The sequence below is a fragment of the Anas platyrhynchos genome, chromosome 17, assembly GCF_047663525.1.
Source record: "Anas platyrhynchos isolate ZD024472 breed Pekin duck chromosome 17, IASCAAS_PekinDuck_T2T, whole genome shotgun sequence".
In the NCBI taxonomy this organism is placed as follows: Eukaryota; Metazoa; Chordata; class Aves; order Anseriformes; family Anatidae; genus Anas; species Anas platyrhynchos.
The window spans coordinates 1,849,491-1,870,909 of NC_092603.1; the positions used below are offsets into that span (position 1 = coordinate 1,849,491).

Below are 21,419 nucleotides of genomic sequence, written 5' to 3' on the forward strand. Positions count from 1 at the left end.
GCACTTTCAAGTGGTTTTCAGTAACTGCTAGAATTATCTCCATAATTTTACCAGGCATTGTGGTGAGACTGACAGGCCTGAAATTACCAGGGTCTTCTGTCCTGCCTTCTTGTAAATGGGACAACATTTGCCAGCTTCCAGTCAACTGGGACCTTTCCAGATTCCCAAGACTGTTGATAAACAACAAAAAGAGGCCTCGCAGTAACATCAGTCAGCTCTTTCAGTATCCTGGGATGAATCCCATCGGGCGCCAGACTTATGTGCATGAAGATGCAGCAGCAAATCCCCAACAAGTTCAGCATCAGCTAGGAACTCATCCAGAAGCCTATAACTTATTGTTAACATATTTTCAAAGCCTTTGTTGTTGTTGTTATCACCCACAGTACTAGCCAGCTTCAACTCCAGTTGAGATTTGGCTGCACAATTTTTTTGCCCTACCATGATAAACAGCATCTCTGAAGCCCTCCTGAGTGGCCCAACCTTGTTTCCAAAGTTCCTAAGCTTTCTTCTTCCACCTAAGTTCCAGGTCAGGCTCAAGTCTGCTCTCCCAGAATCCAAGGCAGCAGCTTTGCTGATACTTTTTTTCACATATCACTAAAGACCCTATACGATCATCCCCATCAAGTAACAGACCAATGCTTTGTCTCATCCTACATTTGCTCTTTATAGAGTTTTTTTTTAAAAAAATCACTTTTATTGCCTGTCGCAATAAAATAAATAAATCGTGGAGACAAATAAATAAAATAAATAAATAAATAAAATAAAAATAAAAAATAATAAATAAATAAATAAATAAAATAAATCATGGAGATGAATGAGCCTAGAGAGAGGCTTTCCCCGGTGGTTTGGAGAGGCCCCGGTGGGGACAAGCCCCTCATGCTGGCTGAAGGCCTTGGGCTGGGCACCCACCTGTGATGGGATGGTGGTGCCAGCCCTGCAGAGCTCCCCAGACACTTGCCCCTATTGCCCCAGGGGCAGAACTACTCCCAGAGGGTTACTGCAGCCAGGAACTGAGCACAGGCTGGGGAAGTTGGGCGTAGCCTTAAACTTTCTGCAGCTCTGCTGGGTGTGGTGAGGGATGTCTATCTTGGTGGGGCTCCCTTGGAGAAGAACCCCTGGGGGCCACTGGCTGTGTCCCAGTGGTGATAAGCACAGGTTCTGTGCCTTGCCCAAGGCAGTGCTGGCTGTGGCTCCTTCTGTCCGGGCCCAAGCGGACTCCTTCCCCATCTGCCTGTGGTGCCTGAAGCCCTTCGGTCCTCTCTCTTACGCTCCTGCTTCTGCCCCCAGCTCCTGCTCCCGCTGCAGCACAGATGGGGCTCCCCTGGGGCTGTGGCCGCCCCAGCCTCACCGGCCATGCCAGGGGCCTCCTGACTTCCCTCGTCACTCTGCACCTCCTTCGGCTGGGCTCAGGTAGGATCCTGCGGGGCTGCTGGGGGCTCTCCCTCCTTAGCCTGGTGGATATGCTGCCATTGGTCAGGGTAGTGGCCATGGGGCAGGGGGGACCAGGGCCCACAGCTCAGCCCCTGTTGGTTTTCCCTTATTTTTGCTTCTTTCATGCAATACGGGCGCTGCCTTGCCTGCCCTTCCTGGCTCTTCATCTCCTGCCCAAATGTTCCCACTCCCAGCACACCTCCTTCTCCTGCACATCCTCCCTCTCCCTCTCCTCTTTCTCCGGTGGTTTCCCATGGGACACGGGGGACGCAGCACGCACCAACTCACACACAGCTTGCCCTTTGACACTCACTAACCCTAAATTTACAATGGCAAAATCTCACCTCCTCTCTGTGCCCTTCTCCATTGCCCAGCCCAGCTCACAGTGGTGGGACCAGGCCACTCTGTCACTGCCACCGTGGGGCAGGATGTCGTGCTGCCCTGCCACTTGTCCCCTCAACGCGATGCTCGCAGCTTGGAGGTCAGGTGGATCCGGGACAGTATCTCTGAGACAGTGCACCACTACCGCAATGGAGAGGATCTGTACGGGGAGCAGATGGAGGCATATGCCGGGAGGACAGAGTTGGTCAGAGATGGTCTCTCTGCTGGAAGACTGGACTTGCGAATCACGGGGCTGAGACCCTCTGATGATGGCCAGTACGTCTGCACTGTGGTAGATGGTCATGCTTATGACGAAGCCATTGTGGAGCTGGAGGTGTCAGGTTAGTGGCTGGGGTGATGCTGCCAGGGCAGAGTTGATGTGTCCTTTAAATGTTTCAGCTGTTTCACAGCATGGAGCATGCCAATGGATGTGGAGGTAATATTTAGGGAGAGAGCTCCCTGGATACTTTTGTCAGTTTTCACTGGTGTCTTTGAAGAATGTAATCATAATATTGTGAGGGCACTGGGCACAGGCTGCTGCGCAGCACCTTCAGCTGTGTCAGCAATGGGACCAAACAGCACACAGGGAGAATCGCAGAGTCCTCTGAGCAGCCAGACATCTGCTTTATTTTTGCTTTGTCTGCTGGGGGAGACCTTAGATGTTGTCTGGATATCTCGGGGCTTCTTGAACCAGGATGGCTTGGTGCAGAGATGCTGCCTGAAGGTCCTGGAAGTCGGCACCTGGGTTTTCTATGTGATTTGGGGCCACTGGCATCATGCAGTCCTGCTCTCTGGGTCCTGCTACAGCTGGAGTGGTTTTGGGCTGAGAGTGAGTGCATGAAGTGTCCAGTCAGAGAGCCTCTGGGGCCATGTTTGGCCTGGCTGTGTTTGGCATGGGAGCAGATGGGGTCTTTGCCTTGGAACTCAATCCCTCCCCAAGTCAAGCCCCAGCCACGCGCTCTTCCCCCAGCCACAGGCGCTGACCCCCACCTCTCCCTGGGGGGCTACGAGGCCGGAGGCGTCCGGGTGCTGTGTCGATCGGCCGGCTGGTACCCGCTGCCGCAGCTGCTGTGGAGGGATGCTCGCGGGCAGCACCTGCCCTCGGTCTCCCAGACACATTCCCAGGACCAGGAGGGGCTCTTTGAAATCGAAGGTGCCGTCATCGTGACCGGGAGCATGGAGGGGCCCTTGTCCTGCGTGGTCAGGAACAGCCGCCTCCAGCAGGAGCAGGAATCATCCCTGCACATTGCAGGTACAAATGGCACAGCCAGGGTGAGGTGTTCCTGGCCCCTGCACTTCTCCTGACCCAGGAGAAGTCTGGGTCTTGCTCTTCCATCCACGGGCATGGAAATGCAGCTCTTTTCCTGGTGCCTTTTCTCAGCTCCCTTCTTCCACAACGCCCAGCGCTGGATGGTGGCTCTGGCTCTGATCCTCGTGCTTTTGGCTGTGTCCATTGGCCTCGGTGTTTATCTCTTTCGAAAGCAAGGTAAGCTGGCAGCGCAGGAATAGAGCGCAGGGAGGTGTTCTGCAGGGACCCCATTGGGTCTGGAGCGGGGCTGAGCCCTGGCCCAGGGAGGTGCGTAGGAGGAGGAAGGGAATGTTCTCCTGGGGATGCCAAAGGCCTTAGGATGGTCTTGGGCCTCTGCCTTGGGCAACGAAGGCAGGGGAGAAGGCAAGGGGCCTTGGGTGGGAGGCCAGGGAACATGGCTGCAGCGTGGGGCTGGTGGCAAGGCGCAGCCCCCCTGCACTTGTTCCCACCCAGCAACCAAGCTGCTCTGCTCACCACCTCTTCCTCCACATTTGCTTTTCAGCGGCACAGAGGCGAGAGCTGGGTGAGTCCTTGCAGTCCCTGCCCCCAGCCCCTGGGGAAGTGGTGTCTGTGCGGGAGGGCCTGGTCTGGGTGGGCTCTGGGGGCTTGTGTGCTGGTGGCTCGGGGGTGCTGGAGGAGCAGCTGGAGCCTGGGGTGGGAGTGGGGAGTGCTGGGGCTGGGGCTTCCCTGGGCACGGGACACGGCCGGGATGGCTGAAAGGAACGGGGATCAAGGTGGGGACGGGGAGCGAGCTGCGGGGCTGCCCCGCTCAGCACTGATTCTTTCGGGAGACAGACATCCTCCACAATGACTTTAGTCCCACCTCTGATCAAGGCAGTGTTTTTCCTTGTCATGGGATGTGTTCTGGGTCTACCATGGGCTAAGCAACTCTCCCATCATGCATTAATTTCATACCCATCATACATTACTTTCCTTTCCTTTTCAGAGAAACGATCTGCAGAGCTGGGTGAGTGTCACAGAGCTTGGCCCCCAAGGCCAAGCCAAGGCGATGTGCAGGGGAGGGTGGGCAGCTGGGACAGAACAGCCCAGGGCTGGCCCCTCACCCTGCCCACACCCACTGGGCACCAGTTGTGGGCTGTGACCAGCTCTCCCCTCTCCTTACAGCATGGAGAAAGTTTCTGCTGCCTCACAATACAGGTAGGTGTGTGTTGGGTTGCCCTCTGAGGTGCTTCTCCTGCCCTTGCTGGGGCATGTTCAGCAGCCCAGAGGTGCCCCATCTCCTGCCCCGTGGGGCAGCTCCTGGCCCCGAGCTGGGGAAAGCCTGCCCAGGGCTGAGCTCTGCCTGTGATAACCTGGCTCCTTCTGTCCCTGCAGTGAAGGTGACCCTGGATCCAGACACGGCTCATCCCATGCTTGTCCTGTCTCAGGACAACAGCAGTGTGAGATGGAAAAGTGAATGGCAGCAGGTGCCTGACACACCAGAGAGATTTCACTATTGGTGGTGCGTGCTGGGCCGTGAGGAGTTCAGAGAGGGGAGGCACTGCTGGTTGGTGGAGGTGGAGGGAGAGCGGCTACAGTATTCTTGGTGGGCTGTGGGTGTGGCCAGGGCTTCTATGGAGAGAAAGAAGTGGATCAACATGAGCCCTGAAGAAGGGATCTGGGCTGTGCAGTACGACGAAGGACAGCTCATGTCTCTCACATCTCCTCACATGCCCTTGTCCCTGTCCCCTATCCCCACAAGGATCTGGGTCTGTCTGGACTGTACCCAGGGGCAGGTGTCTTTTATCAACGCTGACAATGGGGTCGAGATCTTCACTTTCACAGCAGCCTCCTTCAATGGGGAGAGCATCCACCCCTGGTTCTGGCTGAGGACGGAGGGAATTCAGCTGTGCCTGAGGGACAGCACCCTGTAAACCCTGTCCCCAGCCCTGGGGGGCTCCTGCCCTTCTCCAGACACTCCTGCATCACCTCTCCTTAGTCCTGCAGGAGCAGCAGAGGTATGAGGGGCAGTGGGACCAGGGGCTGCCCTGTGTTCCTCCCCGCTGCTGGAAGAGGGCTGGGATGCTGCAAGCAGGGGCCAAACCCCTTGCAGCCCCTGGGCTCTGCCCTGCACACGGCTCCTGTGCTGGGGCACAAGCCCTGCAGGCACCCACGGCTCTCACCCTGCCTCTGAGCCCCAGCGGGCAGCACAGGGGCTGCAGCAGCTCTCCACGCTCCTCTCCCCTCTGCTTGCACTGCTTGCAGACCCCAGGGCAAGGGATGTGGTCACCATGTGCTGCTGGCCATTGCAGGCCACCTTTGCCTCCTAGGTCAGGGTTGATCTTTGCTCTGTGCCTGGTGCTGAGCATGAGCATCCTGTGGTGGCTCTTTGTTCTCTCCTCTGGAGTATATGTATCCAAGGCCCAGCAGCAGCAGGACTGTGTCAAATAAAGTTTTGTACAGGAAGATGGAGTCTGGCAGTGGCATTTCCTGGGTGCTTTGTGTCCTGAGGCTTTGCTGCCTGCAAAGGCATCCTGCAGCAGACTGTCTTCTTGATGTTGGTCCTGGGAGTCAGAGCCAGGAGGAACCTAAGCTCCAGCTGCCCCCAGTTTCCTGGTTCCCTTGCTGTGCGCACAAGGGACATCATGAGCTCTTGGAAGTTCTCCAAACAGAGGCAGCCTCAGCCTTTAAGCTGTCTTCAGGTCCTTGCAAGTCACTTCCGTAACCCAGTACCCAACCTCTGTAATTGCGTTTCACTTTCCAGAACCCATATTCTTCATGAGACGGGCATGCAGGAGCCACGGTGTGTACAGGGTCTGGCTGGAATTTTAACTTTCCCTTCAGCAACCCATACAGTGCTGTGTTCTGCACTTGGAGCTAGAGCAGCAGTGGTATCACACCAGTGTTGTGTCTACTGCTGAGCAGTGCTGGCACAGCATCGGGACTCTCTCTAACCCTCCTAGGGGGTGGGCAAAAAAGTGAGAAAAGAAACATCACCAGGGCAGCTGACCTAAAACAACCAAAGGGATATTCCATACCATATAGTATTCGTCCCCTTCCCCCTACAACTAGAGTTGAAGGGGGAAGAGGTATAAAACCAGGCACGCCAGTGATGAGCTAAGGGATAGTGCACTGGAATCAGAGGGTCTGTGTGCCAGAGAGGTCCTTCGGTCAGGTGGCAATGTATGTGAAGCATGGGCTGGACTGTGTGGAACTTCAAGTTGGGGATGGCAAAGTTGAGAGCCTCTGGGTAAGGATTAAGGGATGAACAAATAAAGGGGATGTCATAGTGGGAGTCTATTAAAGACCACCTGGCCAGGACGACAACACCGATGAATTATTCTTTGTAGAACTAAGAGATACCTTGAGGTCAACTCCCCTTGTCCTTATGGGAGATTTCAACTCGCCAGACGTCAACTGGGATCACCACACAGCTGACACGAGCAAGTCCAGGAGGTTCATAAGGCACCTAGATGATAACTTCTTGGTGCAGGTACTAAGGGAGCCAACTAGGAAAGGTGCCCTCCTAGATCTGTTGCTGGAAAAAAAAGAGGGTCTTGTGGGAGACGTGGCAATTGGTGGCCGTCTCGGTCATAGTGACCATGAAGTGGTTGAGTTTAGAATTTTTGGTGACAGAAGGAAAACTGCCACCAAAACTTCAGCCCTGAATATGGGGAAAGCAGACTTCAGGCTGCTCAGGGAACTTGTCAGCAAGGTCCCCTGGGAAGCTGCTTTTGAAGGCATTGGCCTCCATCAGTGCTGGTCAATCTTTAAACACTGCCTCCTAAAAGCACAAGATCAGGTGATTTCAAAATATCAGAAGTCAGGCAGGCGGGGCAGAAGGCTGGCCTGGCTGACCTGGGATCTTCTACCGGAGCTTAGACGGAAAAAGAAAGTGTATGGCTGCTGGAAGGAGGGTCAGGAGATGAGGAAGCAATACAGGGATGCTGTTCGTATTTGTAGGCAGAAAATTCGTGGGGCCAAAGCCCAACTAGAGTTGAAGCTGGCCATGTCTGTGAGAGACAATAAAAAAGGTTTTTTTTAGATATGAAAACAGAAAAAGGAGAACCAAAGAAAACACAGGTCTGCTACGTGATGGGGAAGGTCTCCTCACAGACAATGACACAGGTAGAGCAGAGACATTTAATGCCTTCTTCACCTCTGTCTTCAATGCTGATGATGAGCTTCAGGACTCTGGGTGCCCTGAGCTGTAGGACCATGATGGTGGGAATAACAATCTTCCAACGGACCCTGAACGTGTGCGGGATTTGCTGCTCCACCTGGATCCATACAAGTCCATGGGTCCAGATGGGATCCATCCCAGGGTGCTTAAAGAGCCGGCTGATGTCATCGCGGGACCTCTCAATAATTATTCAATGATCTTGGGAATCTGGAGAGGTCCCAGTAGACTGGAAGCTGGCAAATGTTGTTCCAGTTTTCAAGAAGGGTAAGAAAGAAGACCCTAGCAATTACAGGCCTGTCAGTCTCATGTCAGTGCCTGGTAAAATTATAGAGAAGATGATTCTTGAAGTTATTGAGGTGCACCTGGAGGACAATACAGTCATTGGTCCCAGACAACATTGGTTCATGAGGGGTAGGTGCTGCCTAACAAATTTGATTTCCTTTTATGACAAGATCACCCATCTAGTTGACCAAGGGAAACCAGCTGATGTTATCTTTTTGGACTTCAGCAAGGCTTTTGACACAGTTTCCCATAGGATCCTACTGGACAAAATGTGCAGCATACAACTGAACAAAAACATCATACAATGGGTGAGCCATTGGTTGACGGGCAGAGCTCAAAGGGTTATGGTTAATGGGGCCACATCAGGCTAGCGGATGGTCACTAGTGGGGTCCCTCAAGGCTCCATTTTAGGGACAGTCCTCTTCAATGTCTTTATAAATTATTTGGTTGTAGGACTGGAAGGTGTTTGGAGCAAATTTCCTGACAACACCAAACTTGGAGTTGTTGACTCGGATGAGCGTGGAAAGGCCTTGCAGAGAGATCTGGACAGATTGGAGAGCTGGACAATCACCAACCACATGAAATTTAACAAAGGCAATTGCTGGGTCCTGCACCTGGGATGGGGCAACCCTGGCTATACGTATAGACTGGACGACGAGACTCTGGATAGCAATCCTACAGAGAGGGATCTGGTGGTTGTGGTTGACAGCAAGCTGAACATGAGCCAGTAGTGTGCCCTAGCAGCCAACTGTATCCTGGAGGGCCAACTGTATCCTGGGGTGCATCGAGCACAGCATCGCTAGTCAAGGGAAGTGATTGTCCTGCTCTACTCTGTGCTGTGCAGCCTCACCTCGAATACTGTGTGCAGTTCTGGGCACCACAGTACAAGAAGGACATTATACTGTTGGAGAGAGTCCAAAGGAGGGTGATGAAGATGGTGAAGGGCCTAGAGGGGAAGAGGTTAGAGGAGCAGCTGAGGGCACTGGGCCTGTTCAGCATGGAGAAGAGGAGGCTGAGGGGGGACATCATCTTGGTCTACAACTTCCTCGCGAGGGGGACTGGAGAGGAAGGTGACCTATTCTCTGTAAACACCAATGATAGGACCCACAGGAATGGTGTTAAGCTGAGGCAAGAGGAATTTAGGCTGGACATCACAAAGAGGTTCTTCACTGAGAGGGTGGTTGCACACTGGAACAGGCTCCCCAGGGACATAGTCACTGCACCAAGCCTGAATTTAAAAAGCGATTGGACTGTGCACTTAGTCATATGGTCTAGACTTTTGGGCAGAACTGTGCGGTGCCAGGAGTCAGACAATGATCCTTATGGGTCCCTTCCAACTCGGGATATTCTATGATTCTATGATTCTATGTAATGATGTCACACTCAGCAATAAAAGGTGGAAAAAGGAAGAAGAGGGGAGGGGTGGGCTCTAGTTGTGAAAACGTCTGTCCTCCTGAACACTGGCTACGTGCGTTGAGGTCCTGCTTCAAGGACGTGGTCAAGCATTGCTCATTGGTGGGAAGTAGAGAGTAATTTCTTTCCTCTGCACTTCCACATAGCCTTTACTTGTTTTGTTTTGTTTTGTTGTCTTTTCCCTTTCCTCCTCCCTATTTCCCTTTCACTTTTTTCCCTTTAGTTAAATTGTTTAACTAAAAATAATCTTTCCTTAATAATTATTTTTTCCCTTTAATTAAATTATCCTTATCTCAACCTGTGAGATGTTCTTTCCTTTATTTCTTCCCCACCTCATCTAAGGAGGGAGCTTGAGAGAGTGGTTGTGGTGTTCAGCTGCCTAGCACAGTAAAACCCACCACATAGGGCCACCCCAGCTTCCCTCAACTGTTGGCAATTAATAACAAATCTGCACTCCCAGAAAATCAGTTCCATTTTATTGCACGTCGTTTTAAAGCAAGCATGGAAAAGGCAGTCACTCTCGAGCCAAATTCGTTGGGGTGTATTTTAAACATCACACATTAAAGTCAAGAGCAGACATGGTGCGGAAGCTGGGGAAGAAATGTGTGTTTGGAAGGCACTGCATCCAATAGAAGCGGGTGATCCAAGCAGGCCAAACCTCAGTGAGATGGAGCCTCTGTGGCTGCAGGACTCCTTTGGCCTCTTTCAAGGTTTCAATATATGAAGGTGGGAAGCTAAGAAGAATCTCTGAACCCAGCTACACAATGAGGAGATGCAGATGCTCTCCTCCATCTGGTTCTCAATTCATGAGCCAAGCTGAGCCATCTTCAAACTCCACCATCCATCTCCATCCACGTCCGGTCTCACCATCCCAAAAACCCTTCACACTTTATCCCGCTGAGATCCCACCAAGATCCCACCATCCCCAAACACCATGCTCCTCTCCCCCAGAACAATCCCATCTCCCAAAATTCCATTGTCTTGCATTTCAGTGGAGATTCACAACCACAAACCTCATCCACCTTCATCCTAGTGCACCGGGTGCATTGGGAATAGCTTCCCTCAGAACATGTGCTGTTACATAATACATGAGCTCTAATACATATTCATTATTTTCCCCTGTCCTGGTTTCAGTTAGGATAGAGTTAATTTTCCTCCTAGTAGCTAGTAGTGTGCTATGATTTGCATTAGGATGAGAAGAGTGCTGATAACATGCTGATGTTTTAATTGTTGCAGAGCAGTGCTTACACCAAGCCAAGGATGTTTCAGCTTCTCGCTCTGTCCTGCCAGAGAGCAGGCTAGGGATGCAGCAGGAGCTGGGAGGGGACAGACCCAGGACGGCTGACCCCAGCTGGCCAAAGGGGTATTCCATACCATCTGACGTCATGCTAAACAATATATAGGGGTGGCTAGCAGGGGCTGGGGGGGGAGCAGACTGCTCAGGGTTAGGCTGGACATTGGTCAGTGGGTGGTGAACATTGTGCATCATTTGTTTCATACACACTGTTAGTAGTAGTACTATTATTATTCTTGTTGTTGTTATTATTATTTTCCTGTCTTAATAAACTGCCTTTATCTCAATCCACAGGCTTTACTTCATGGTTCTCTCCGTGATCCCAGAGAACGAGGATGGAGAGTGACGGAACAGCTGTGTGGTGTTTAGCTGCCAGCTGGGTTAAACCACAACATCTCCGAAAAGGCGGACCTCTTCCAAATGCTCATTTCTATACTCCTCTCCCTATAGCTCCTCCACATTGTGTCTGTGCAATGTAGCCTGGTGGTCGTGGGCAGGGGTCTTTCAGGATGAAGGCAAAGAGGAAGAGGAGGTCAAACTTTTTACCTTTCTGGACTTTGACCTTCTGTTGGACAGTATTGAGGAGTTTTTTGCTTATCTTTCCCTTGCTTCCTGCCTACGAATTGTTCATCCTTCCCTAACAACTTGTTTGTCCTTCCCTCATCCGTTGCCCTTGAGCAATATCTTCCTTTTTACATCTGCTTCTCATTAGGTTCTCATCTCCATCCCTGACAATTAGGATAGTTTTTACTTTCTCATCTACATCCCCAATAATCAGGATATTTTACCATACATGTAGCTAAATGTTAATTCAGATCAGTTTTAGCATCTTCCACATCTCAGTGGCAGGCATGCAGAATTCCCCAGACACTTGTCCCCACTGCTCCAGGGCCAGAGCTCCTCCTAGATGATTATTGCAGCCAGGATGCAGGAAAAGGCTTGGGAAGTTGGGCGTAGCCCTGTGCTTCCTGCAGCATGGCTGGGTGCTGTGAGGGACCTCTCTCTTTTGGTGGGGCTCCTTTGGAGAAGAACACCTGCGGGGGCCATCTGCCCCCTGGGAAACCTCTCTCTCAGATGGGGCTCCCCTGGGGCTGCGGCACCCCCAGTCTCACCAGGCATGCCAGGGGCCTCCTGACTTCCCTCATCACTCTGCTCCTCCTACAGCTGGGATCAGGTAGGATCCTGCGGGACTGATGGGGGCTCTCCCCACTGTTCATGCAGACTTGCTACTGCGGGACAGGGGAGTGGTTGTGGGAAAGGGGGGACCAGAGCCCACAGCTCAGCCCGTGCTGGGTTTCACTTTCACTTTTGTTCGTTCACACAATACGGGCACTGCCTTGCCTGCCCTTTCTGTATCTCCTTCATCCACCTGAACGCTGCAGAGAGGGCTCCCACTCCCAGCACAACTCCTTCTCCTGCACGTCCTCCCTCTCCCTCTCCTGTTTCCCAGGTGGTTTCCCATGTCACCCAGGGGATGCAGCATGCACCAACTCATGCACAGCTCTCCCTTTGTCACTCACTGCCCCTAAAATTACGATGGCAAAGTCTGACCTCCTCTCCGTGCCCTTCTCCATTCCCCAGTGTGAGAAACATCTCAAATAATTTTCTTCAGACAGGATCTTGTCTGAAGCTATTTTATTCACAATAGCAATGGTCCTGCCAATCAGGAGCACATTTTAGTAAACAAATCCTAACCTTTTATTCCCCGTTACTCGACGCCTGATCACCTCCCCTGTTTCCTCATTGGCTAAGTACTACAGGTTCACAAGCTACATGACACTCCTCTATGCCATATATGTGCAATTTTTCTTTTTTTTTTTTTTCTCAGTCATTTAATTTCTCCTTTCTTATGTTTTGAGAACTTGTGATCTTTGCTTTCCTGTTCTCGCAATTCACATCCTGTTTTCCTCAAGCTTCTACCTTATTTTGGAACAGTGAGGCCTTCTACGGTCCACTTATCTCCTTAGCATTTCTCTTTATTCTGGCAACAAAATTACCTTGGAATAAAGAAAAATAATTCTCTACTGCAAAAACACAACATTGCTTCTCACACCAGCCCAGCTCAGAGTGGTGGGACCAGGACACCCTCTCACTGCCACCGTGGGGAAGGATGTCGTGCTGCCCTGCCACTTGTCCCCTCAACGCGATGCTCGCACCTTGGAGGTCAGGTGGATCCGGGACAATATCTCTGAGACAGTGCACCACTACCGCAATGGAGAGGACCTGTACGGGGAGCAGATGGGGGCATATGCTGGGAGGACAGAGTTGGTCAGAGATGGTCTCTCTGCTGGAATACTGCACTTGCGAATCACAGGGCTGAGACCCTCTGATGATGGCCAGTACACCTGCACTGTGGTAGATGGTCATGCTTATGACGAAGCCATTGTGGAGCTGGAGGTGTCAGGTTAGTGGCTGGGGTGATGCTGCCAGGGCAGACTTTTCATGCCCTTTGAATACTTGAGCTGTTTCACAGCATGGAGCATGCCCATGGATGTGGAGGTAATATTTGGGGAGAGAGCTCCCTGGATATTTTTGTCAGTTTTCACTGGTGTTCTTGAAGACAATAATCATAATATTGTGAGGGCACTGGGCACAGGCTGCTGAGCAGCACTTTCAGCTGTGTCAGCAATGGGACCAAACAGCACACAGGGAGAATCAAAGAGTCCTCTGAGCAGCAGGATGTCTGCTTTACTTTTGCTTTCTGTGCTGGGGGAGACTGGATATGTTGTCAGGAAGTATGGGGGCTTCTTGAACGAGCATGGCTTGGTGCAGAGATGCTGCCTGGAGGTGCTGGATCTCTGCACCTGTGTTTCTGCCCTTCTTTCTGTTTCTAGTACCAGCCAGGTAGGATTGGGTTGAGGGTGGGTGCACGGAGCACCTGAAACAAGAGCCGCTGGTGCTGTGGCTCTGCTAAGCTCTGTCTATCTTGGGAGCAGGTGGGGTCTTTTCCTTGAAACTGAATCCCTACCTAAGTCAAGCACCAGCCACGCGCTCTTCCACCAGCCACAGGCGCTGACCCCCACCTCTCCCTGGGGGGCTATGAGGCCGGAGGCGTCCGGGTGCTCTGTGGATCAGCCGGCTGGTACCCGCTGCCGCAGCTGCTGTGGAGGGATGCTCGTGGGCAGCACCTGCCCTCGGTCTCCCAGACACATTCCCAGGACCAGGAGGGGCTCTTTGAAATTGAAAGTGCCGTCATCGTGACCGGGAGCGTGGAGGGGCCCTTGTCCTGTGTGGTCAGGAACATCCACCTCCAGCAGGAGAGGAAATTTTCCCTGCACATCGCAGGTACAAATGGCACAGCCAGGGTGAGGTGTTCCTGGCCCCTGCACTTGTCCTGACCCAGGAGAAGTCTGGGTCTTGCTCTTCCACCTGTGGGCATGGAAATGCAGCTCTTTTCCTGGTGCCTTTTCTCAGCTCCCTTCTTCCACAATGCCCAGCCTTTCATAGTGGCTCTGGCTCTGGTCCTCGTGCTTTTGGCTGTGTCCATTGGCCTCGGTGTTTATCTCTTTCGAAAGCAAGGTAAGCTGGCAGCACAGGGATGGAGCGGAGGGAGGTGTTCTGCAGGGACCCCCCTGGGTCTGGAGCGGGGCTGAGCCCTGGCCCAGGGTGGTGCGCAGGAGGAGGAAGGGAATGTTCTCCTGGGGATGCCAAAGGCCTTAGGACCGTCTTGGGTGGGAGGCCAGGGAGCATGGCTGCAGCGTGGGTCTGGTGGCAAGGCGCAGCCCCCCTGCACATGTTCCCACCCAGCAACAAAGCTGCTCTGCTCACCACCTGTTCCTCCACATTTGCTTTTCAGCGGCACAGAGGCGAGAGCTGGGTGAGTCCTTGCACTCCCTGCCCCCAGCCCCTGGGGAAGTGGTGTCCCTGCGAGAGGGTCTGGGCCTGGTCTGGGTGGGCTCTGAGGGCTTGTGTGCTGGTGGCTCGGGGGTGCTGGAGGAGCAGCTGGAGCCTGGGGTGGGAGTGGGGAGTGCTGGGGCTGGGGCTGCCCTGGGCACGGGACATGGCCGGGATGGCTGAAAGGAACGGGGATCAAGGTGGGGATGGGGAGTGAGCTGCGGGGCTGCCCCACTCTGTACTAATGCTTCTGGGACAGGGACGTCCTCCACCCATGTGCAATCACTTCCCTTTGTCTTTTGGTGGCACGGTGCAGAGAGCTGCACAAGTGTCTGTCCTTACTGCTCCACGTGCAAAAGCCTTGCTCAAAGCTTGTTCTGGCTGACTGTTAGTCATGTCTCTCACAATCTGGGTGGAAGTTGGTCATTTCCCACTTTAAACCCTTTGTGGTCTTCAAATGGGATCAGCCCTGAGATGAAAAGCTGTAACCTCTGATCACTCATGCTTTTGTTTTCCTTTTCCAGTGAACAGAGATGCAAAGCTGGGTAAGTCTCCTTCCCCAAAGAGAAAGCATTTGGTGTCTTCCCAGAGGAGTAGCCATGGGATAAGAAGCTGCCCCTATGAACATGAATTACTTTTCTCTTTCTTTTTCTTTTACAGAGGAACAACCTGCAGAGATCGGTGAGTGTCAATCCCCAAACCCAAAGAATTTGGGGTCCAGACATGGGATGATCATTTTTCCCTCTGATCATGGATTCCTTATGCTTTTCTTTCCCAGTGGAAAAAGATGCAAGACTGGGTGAGTCTCCCACCTAATCTGAAGGAATTGACGTCTTTTGCTTTGCAGCAGCCATTTGATGAGAATCTCTCCTTCCTCCTCATGCACTGCTTTCTCTTTCTTTTCCAGCGGAATTGGCTGCCAAATTGGGTAAGTGTCCCTGAGCTTGGGCACGGTGCAGAAAGCTGCACAAGTGTCTGTCCTTACAGTTCCACCTATAAGACCATTAAACAAAGCTGGGCCACAATGACTATTTGCTTGGTCTCACCTCGGAGCAAGGCAGTATTTTGCCAGTCATGGGATGTGTTCATGATCTACCATGGGCTGAGCAACACTCCCCTCTGATCATGCATTACTTTCTTTCCTTTTCAGAGGAACAAGCTGCAGAGCTGGGTGAGTGTCCCCGTGCTTGGACCCCAGGGCAGCACCAAGGCAATGTGCAGGCGAGGGTGGGCAGCTGGGACAGAGCAGCCCAGGGCTGGCCCCTCACAGGGGAGCGGGGAGTGCTGGGGCTGGGGGTACCCTGGGCACGGGACACAGCCGGGATGGCTGAAAAGAACAGGGATCAAGGTGGGGAGCGAGCTGAGGGGCTGCCCCATTCTGCACTGACACTTCTGGGACAGGGATGTCCTCTACCCGTCCCCATTCACTTCCACTTGTGTTTTGGTGGCACGGTGCAGAGAGCTGCATAAGTGTCTGTCCTTAATGCTCCACGTGCACAAGCCTTGCTCAAAGCTGGGTCTTGCTCCCTGTTAGTCTGGTCCCTCCCAGTCCGAGAGCAAGACTGTCTATGCCCATTCACCATGTCAAAGAACTTTGGGGGTCTAGCCATGGAATTAGTCATGGAATTTGAAGCACTCCTCTCTGATCATGCATTGCTTTTGCTTTTCTTTTCCAGCGAGAAAAGATGCAAGTATGGGTAAGACTACCTTAATAAACCCAAAGAGTTGGCACCTTTCCATGGCAGCAGCCATGGGCTGAGGAGCTCCCCTCTCATTGTGCCTTGCTTTTCTCTTTCTTTTCCAGCGGACCAAGCTGCAGAGCTGAGTGAGTGTCACAGAGCTTGGCCTCTGACATTTCCAAGGCGAGGTTCAGAGGAGGGTGGGCAGCTGGGACAGAGCAGCCCAGGGCTGGCCCCTCACCCTGCTCACCCCCACCATTCTGCACCCACGTGCGAGCTGTGGGGCTGCCCCGCTCTGCACTGACACTTCTGGACAGGGACATCCTCCACCCATCCCCTTTCACTTCCACTTGCGTTTTGGTGGCACGGTGCTGAGAGATGCACAAGTGTCTGTCCTTAATGCTCCACGTGCACGAGCCTTGCTCAAAGCTGGTTCTGGCTGACTGTTAGTCAGGTCTCTCACAATCTGGGTGCAAGTTGGTCATTTCCCACTCATGAGATGTATTCAAAGTCTAGCCATGGGCTGAGAAGCTCTTCCTTCTGGTCACATATTGATTTTCTTTTTTCTTTTCAGAGAAACAAGCTGCAGAGCTGGGTGAGTGTCCCCGTCCTTGAGCCCCAAGGCAACACCAAGGCGATGTGCAGGGGAGGGTGGGCAGCTGGGACAGAGCAGCCCAGGGCTGGCCCATCACACGGGGGTGAGGAGTGCTGGGGCTGGGGGTGCCCTGGGCACGGGATATGGCCGGGATGGCTGAAAGGAACGGGGATGAAGGTGGGGACGTGGAGCGAGCTGCGGGGCTGCCCCACTCTGCACTGACACTTCTGGGACAGGGACGTCCTCTACCCATCCCCGTTCACTTCCACTTGCATTTTGGTGGCACGGTGCAGAGAGCTGCACAAGTGTCTGTCCTTAATGCTCCAAGTGCACAATCCTTGCTCTAAGCTGGGTCTTGCTCCCTGTTAGTCTGGTCCCTCACAGTCCGAGAGCAAGACTGTCTGCCCATTCACCAGGTCAAAGTACTTTGAGGTCTAGCCATGGAATAAGTCATGGAATTTGAAGCTCTCCTCTCTGATCATGCATTGCTTTTGCTTTTCCTTTCCAGTGAGAAAAGATGCAACTATGGGTAAGACTACCTTAATAAACCCAAAGACTTGGCACCTTTCCATGGCAGCAGCCATGGGCTGAGCAACTCCCCTCTCTCATCATGCCTTGCGTTTCTCTTCCTTTTCCAGCGGAACAAGCTGCAGAGCTGGGTGAGTGTCACAGAGCTCGGGCTGCATGACATCTCCAAGGCAATGTGCAGGGGAGGGTGGGCAGCTGGGACAGAGCAGCCCAGGGCTGGCCCCTCACCCTGCCCACACCCACTGGGCACCAGCCATGGGTTGTGACCAGCTCTCCCCTCTCCTTCCAGCATGGAGAAGGTGTCTGCTGCCTCATAACAGAGGTAGGTGTGCATTGGGTTGCCCTCTGAGGTGCTTCTCCTGCCCCTGCAGGGGCATGTTCAGGAGCCAAGAGGTGCCCCATGTCCTGCCCCGTGGGGCAGCTCCTGGCCCCGAACTGGGGAAAGCCTGCCCAGGGCTGAGCTCTGCCCCTGATGGCCTGGCTCCTTCTGTCCCTGCAGTGAAGGTGACCCTGGATCCGGACACGGCTCATCCCCAGTTTGTCCTGTCTCAGGACAAGAGCAGTGTGAGATGGGAAGACATACCACTTCAGGTTCCTGACACACCAGAGAGATTTCAGGAGAGTTTATGCGTGCTGGGCCGTGAGGAGTTCAGAGAGGGGAGACACTGCTGGTTGGTGGAGGTGGAGGGGGAGTCGCTAAAGTATTCTTGGTGGGCTGTGGGGGTGGCCAGGGCTTCTGTGGAGAGGAAGGGGAAGATCAACATGAGCCCTACAGCAGGGATCTGGGCTGTGGAGTACTATTATGAACATCTCAAGTCTCTCACATCTCCTCCCACTGACTTGCCCCTGTCCCCTGTCCCCACAAGGATCTGGGTCTGTCTGGACTGTACCCAGCAGCAGGTGTCTTTTATCAATGCTGACAATGGGGTCGAGATCTTCACTTTCACAGCAGTCTCCTTCAATGGGGAGAGCATCCGCCCCTGGTTCATGTTGCGGAAACGGGGAGTTCAGCTGTGCCTGAGGGACAGAACCCTGTAAACCCTGTTCCCAGCACTGGGGGGCTCCTGTCCTTCTCCAGCCACTCCTGCATCACCTCTCCTTGGTCCTGCAGGAGCAGCACAGGAATGAGGGGCATCGGGGCCAGGGGCTGCCCCATGTTCCTCCCTGCTGCTGGAGGAGGGCTGGGATGCTACAAGCAGGGGCCAGGCCCCTTGAAGCCCTGCGCTCTGTCCTGCACGCAGCTCCTGTGCTGGGGCACAAGCCTTCCTGTCACCCATGGGTCTCACCCTGCCTCTGAGCCCCAGCGGGCAGCACAGGGGCTGCAGCAGCTCTCCACGCTCCTCTCCCCTCTGCTTGCACTGCTTGCAGACCGCAGGGCAAGGGATGTGGTCAGCATATGCTGACGGCCATTGCAGACCACCTTTGCCTCGTAATTTGGGGTTGATCCTTGCTTTGGGCCTGGTGCTGAGCATGAGCAGCCTGTGGGGGCTCTTTGTTCCCTCCTCTGGAGCACATCAAGGTCCAGCAGCAACAGGACTGTGGCAAATAAAGTTTTGTACAGTAAGATGGAGTCTGGCAGTGGCATTTCCTGGGTGCTTTGTGTCCTGAGGCTTTGCTGCCTGGGAAGGCATCTTGCAGGAGACTTCTCCTTGGTGTTGGTCATGGGAGTTAGAGCCAGGAGGAACCTAAACTCCAGGAGCTCCCATTTCTCCAGCTGGAGCCTGGGACCCCCTTGTCCCATCTGGGTCATTGTACTGCCCAGGGGGGCACCCAAAGGGCTTGCAGCCTCCCATCACACAGGCTCTGTAGAGGCTTTCCCCACACTGGGGCATCTCTTGGAAGTCCTTCAAGCAGAGGGAGAAGGTCTCCTCAGCCTAAAGCCCAAGATCACAGAATGACAGAATAGCCCGAGTTGGTAGGGACCCAACGGGACCATCGAGTCCATCTCGACACTCCACAAAGGCCAACCCCAAAATCAGACCCACTCTCACACAGCCTTCTGCAAACACTGCTTCAGCTGCAGCAGGCTCAGGGACATGGCTACGTCCCTTGGGAGCCTGTTCCAGCACCTGAGCACCCTCTCAGGAAATAAATAGTTTCTGAACAGCTGGCCTGAGCCTCCCCTGAAGCAGCTCCATGCCACCGCAAGGCCTCCCCTGATCTCCTCTGCTCTGGGCTCAACAAGCCAAGGGCCTTGAGCCGTCTCCTCACACGCCTTGCCCTGCAGAGCCTTCACCGTCCTCGTAGCCCACCTTGGAGGCTCTCGCACAGTTTCACGCCCTTCATCTGCTGCGGTGGTCACAGATGCACGCAGTGCTCGAGGCAAGGCCGCAGCAGGCCGAGCAGAGTGGGACGATCCCTTCCCTCGGCCGGCCAGCAGTGCCGTGCCTGAGGCACCCCAGGCCATGCTTGGTCCTTTGGACTACCAGGGCCCGCTGCTGGCTCACATCCACCTAGCCATCGGCCACAAAGCCCCAGCTCCTGTTCTGGGGGCTGCTCTCCAGCCTCTCGCCCCCCACGCTGTCCGTACAGCCAGGGCTGCTCCTGCCCAGGGACACGGCCGGCACTTGCTCTTGTTAAACTTCCCACAGGCGGTGGCTGCCCAGCTCTCCCCTTTGGCCAGATCCCCCTGCAAGGTAACTTCACCTTCGACGGAGTTAGCAGCTCCTCTCAGTTTTGTGTCAGACACAAACTCACGCAGGTTTCCTTCCCATCCTACATCCAGCTAATTTATGGGGCCACTGATGAGACCTGGCCCCAAAATGGAGCCCTGCACAGCCCCACTCATGACTGGCCACCAGCCTGATATCGCCCCATTTACCAGAACCCTCAGAGCCTGACCCCTCAGCCAATTGTTCACCCATCGTATTGTGCATTTCTCTGGCTCTGTGATGGATGTTTGGTCCAGATGGATATGGTCAGAAACCATGTCATAATCTTTCCTGAAATCCAAAAGATCACTTCAACTGGCTCCCTCAGTCAAATGGGAGACTGACCTTATCCAAAAAAAAGGAAATGAGGTTTGTTGAACATGAGCTTCCCCCCATGAACCCATGTGTCCTATGACCAGTGACCGCATTGTCCCTTAGGTGTTTTTCACTCACTCCCAGAGCAATCTCTGTAACTTTACCAGGCACTACCATGAGACTGACAAGCCTGTAATTCCCAGGGTCTAATTTGCTGCCCTTTCCGGAAACCGGGGCAATGTTTGGCAGCTTCCAGTCACTGGGACCTCTCCAGATTCCTCAGTATACTTAAAATTAAATTATAGAGATTTCATGATGTAGTGGGTTTACGTGACAAGGTCTTGGTAGCAGGGGGCTGCAGGGTGGCCTCTCTGAAGGGAATCCAGAAGCTGCCCCATGTTAGATGAGGGCCCATTTCAGCTGGCTCCAGAGGGACACGTTGCTGCCCAGACCTGAGCCACAAAGCGATGTTATTTGTGCCTCTGTGAGGGCATAGCTAAGAAATGTGGAAAAAACTTCTGCACAACAGCAGCTGGGAGAGTGAGGAGTGAGAACCAGCGCTGCAGCCCCCAAGGTGAGTGCAGCAGAAGGGCAGGAGGTGCTCCAGGCACACAGCAGCAGTTCCCCTGCGGCCTGTGGAGAGGCCCCTGGTGGAGCAGGCACTGGGCCAGATCTGCAGCCCCTGGAGAGGAGCCCACGCAGGAGCACAGGGTCTGAGGGGAACTGCTGACTGTGGGGGAACCAGGTTGGAACAGTTTGCTCCTGACTGAAGGACCCTGTGGTATGGACCCATACTGGAGCAGGTATTGCAGGGCTGTGGGAAGCTCATGTAGGATCAGCTCATGAAGGATGGCATCCCATGGGAGGACTCTGTTGAGGTGGAAAGGCCTTGCAGAGAGATCTGGATAGACCGGAGATTTGGGCAATCATCAACTGCATAAAGTTTAACAAGAGCAAGTGCTGGGTCCTGCACCTGGGATGGGGCAACCCTGGCTATAGGGACAGACTGGGGGATGTGATGCTGGAGAGCAGCCCCACAGAGAGGGATCTGGGGGTTGTGGTTGACAGCAAGATGAACATGAGCCAGCAGTGTGGCTTGGCAGCCAGGAGAGCCAACCGTATCCTGGGGTGCATCGAGCATGGAATTGCTAGTCAGATGAGGGAAGTGATTGTCCCGCTCTACTCTGCACTGGTGCAGCCTCACCTCAAGTACTGCGTGCAGTTCTGGCCACCACAGCACAAGAAGGATGTGAAAGTATTGGAGAGTGTCCAGAGAAGGGCCACAGAGATGGTGAAGGGTCTAGAGGGGAAGACGTATGCCTTCAGCCAGTTCTCTTAGTACTCTGGGATGAATCCCATCAGGCCCTATAGTCTCGTATGTATCCATCTGGAGCAGCAAAACCCACACAAATTCGGGGTTGTTGAGACTTTATCGTTCCTGCAGTCACTGTTCTCCAGCTCAGGACACCAGGGGTTCCACAGCCCAGCATCAGTCTTAAGGGCAAAGAAAGCATTAAACATCTCTGTTAAGTCGATGACCCTGTTGGACCATACCCATCAAGTAACAGACCAATGCTTTCTCTA

At 53.6% G+C, this 21,419-nt stretch overlaps 2 protein-coding genes across 2 annotated transcripts; both read left to right on the forward strand.

The window, feature by feature from the left end:
- The first annotated feature begins 860 nt into the window (after nt 1-860).
- Nucleotides 861-10,240, forward strand: LOC119715259 (butyrophilin subfamily 3 member A2). Its single transcript, XM_072024875.1, has 7 exons — nt 861-1,410; nt 1,806-2,153; nt 2,783-3,064; nt 3,194-3,298; nt 3,624-3,644; nt 4,068-4,279; nt 4,457-10,240. Exons 1-7 carry the CDS (start codon nt 1,311-1,313, stop codon nt 4,457-4,459), a joined length of 1,071 nt encoding a protein of 356 aa, XP_071880976.1. The 5' UTR covers nt 861-1,310; the 3' UTR covers nt 4,460-10,240.
- A 733-nt stretch (nt 10,241-10,973) lies between these two features.
- Nucleotides 10,974-18,433, forward strand: LOC113841521 (butyrophilin subfamily 1 member A1). Its single transcript, XM_072024830.1, has 17 exons — nt 10,974-11,407; nt 12,290-12,637; nt 13,237-13,518; nt 13,648-13,752; nt 14,030-14,050; nt 14,592-14,612; nt 14,728-14,748; nt 14,846-14,866; nt 14,975-14,995; nt 15,218-15,238; nt 15,744-15,764; nt 15,872-15,892; nt 16,321-16,341; nt 16,850-16,870; nt 16,980-17,000; nt 17,159-17,191; nt 17,369-18,433. Exons 1-17 carry the CDS (start codon nt 11,209-11,211, stop codon nt 17,905-17,907), a joined length of 1,737 nt encoding a protein of 578 aa, XP_071880931.1. The 5' UTR covers nt 10,974-11,208; the 3' UTR covers nt 17,908-18,433.
- Nucleotides 18,434-21,419: the final 2,986 nt, after the last annotated feature.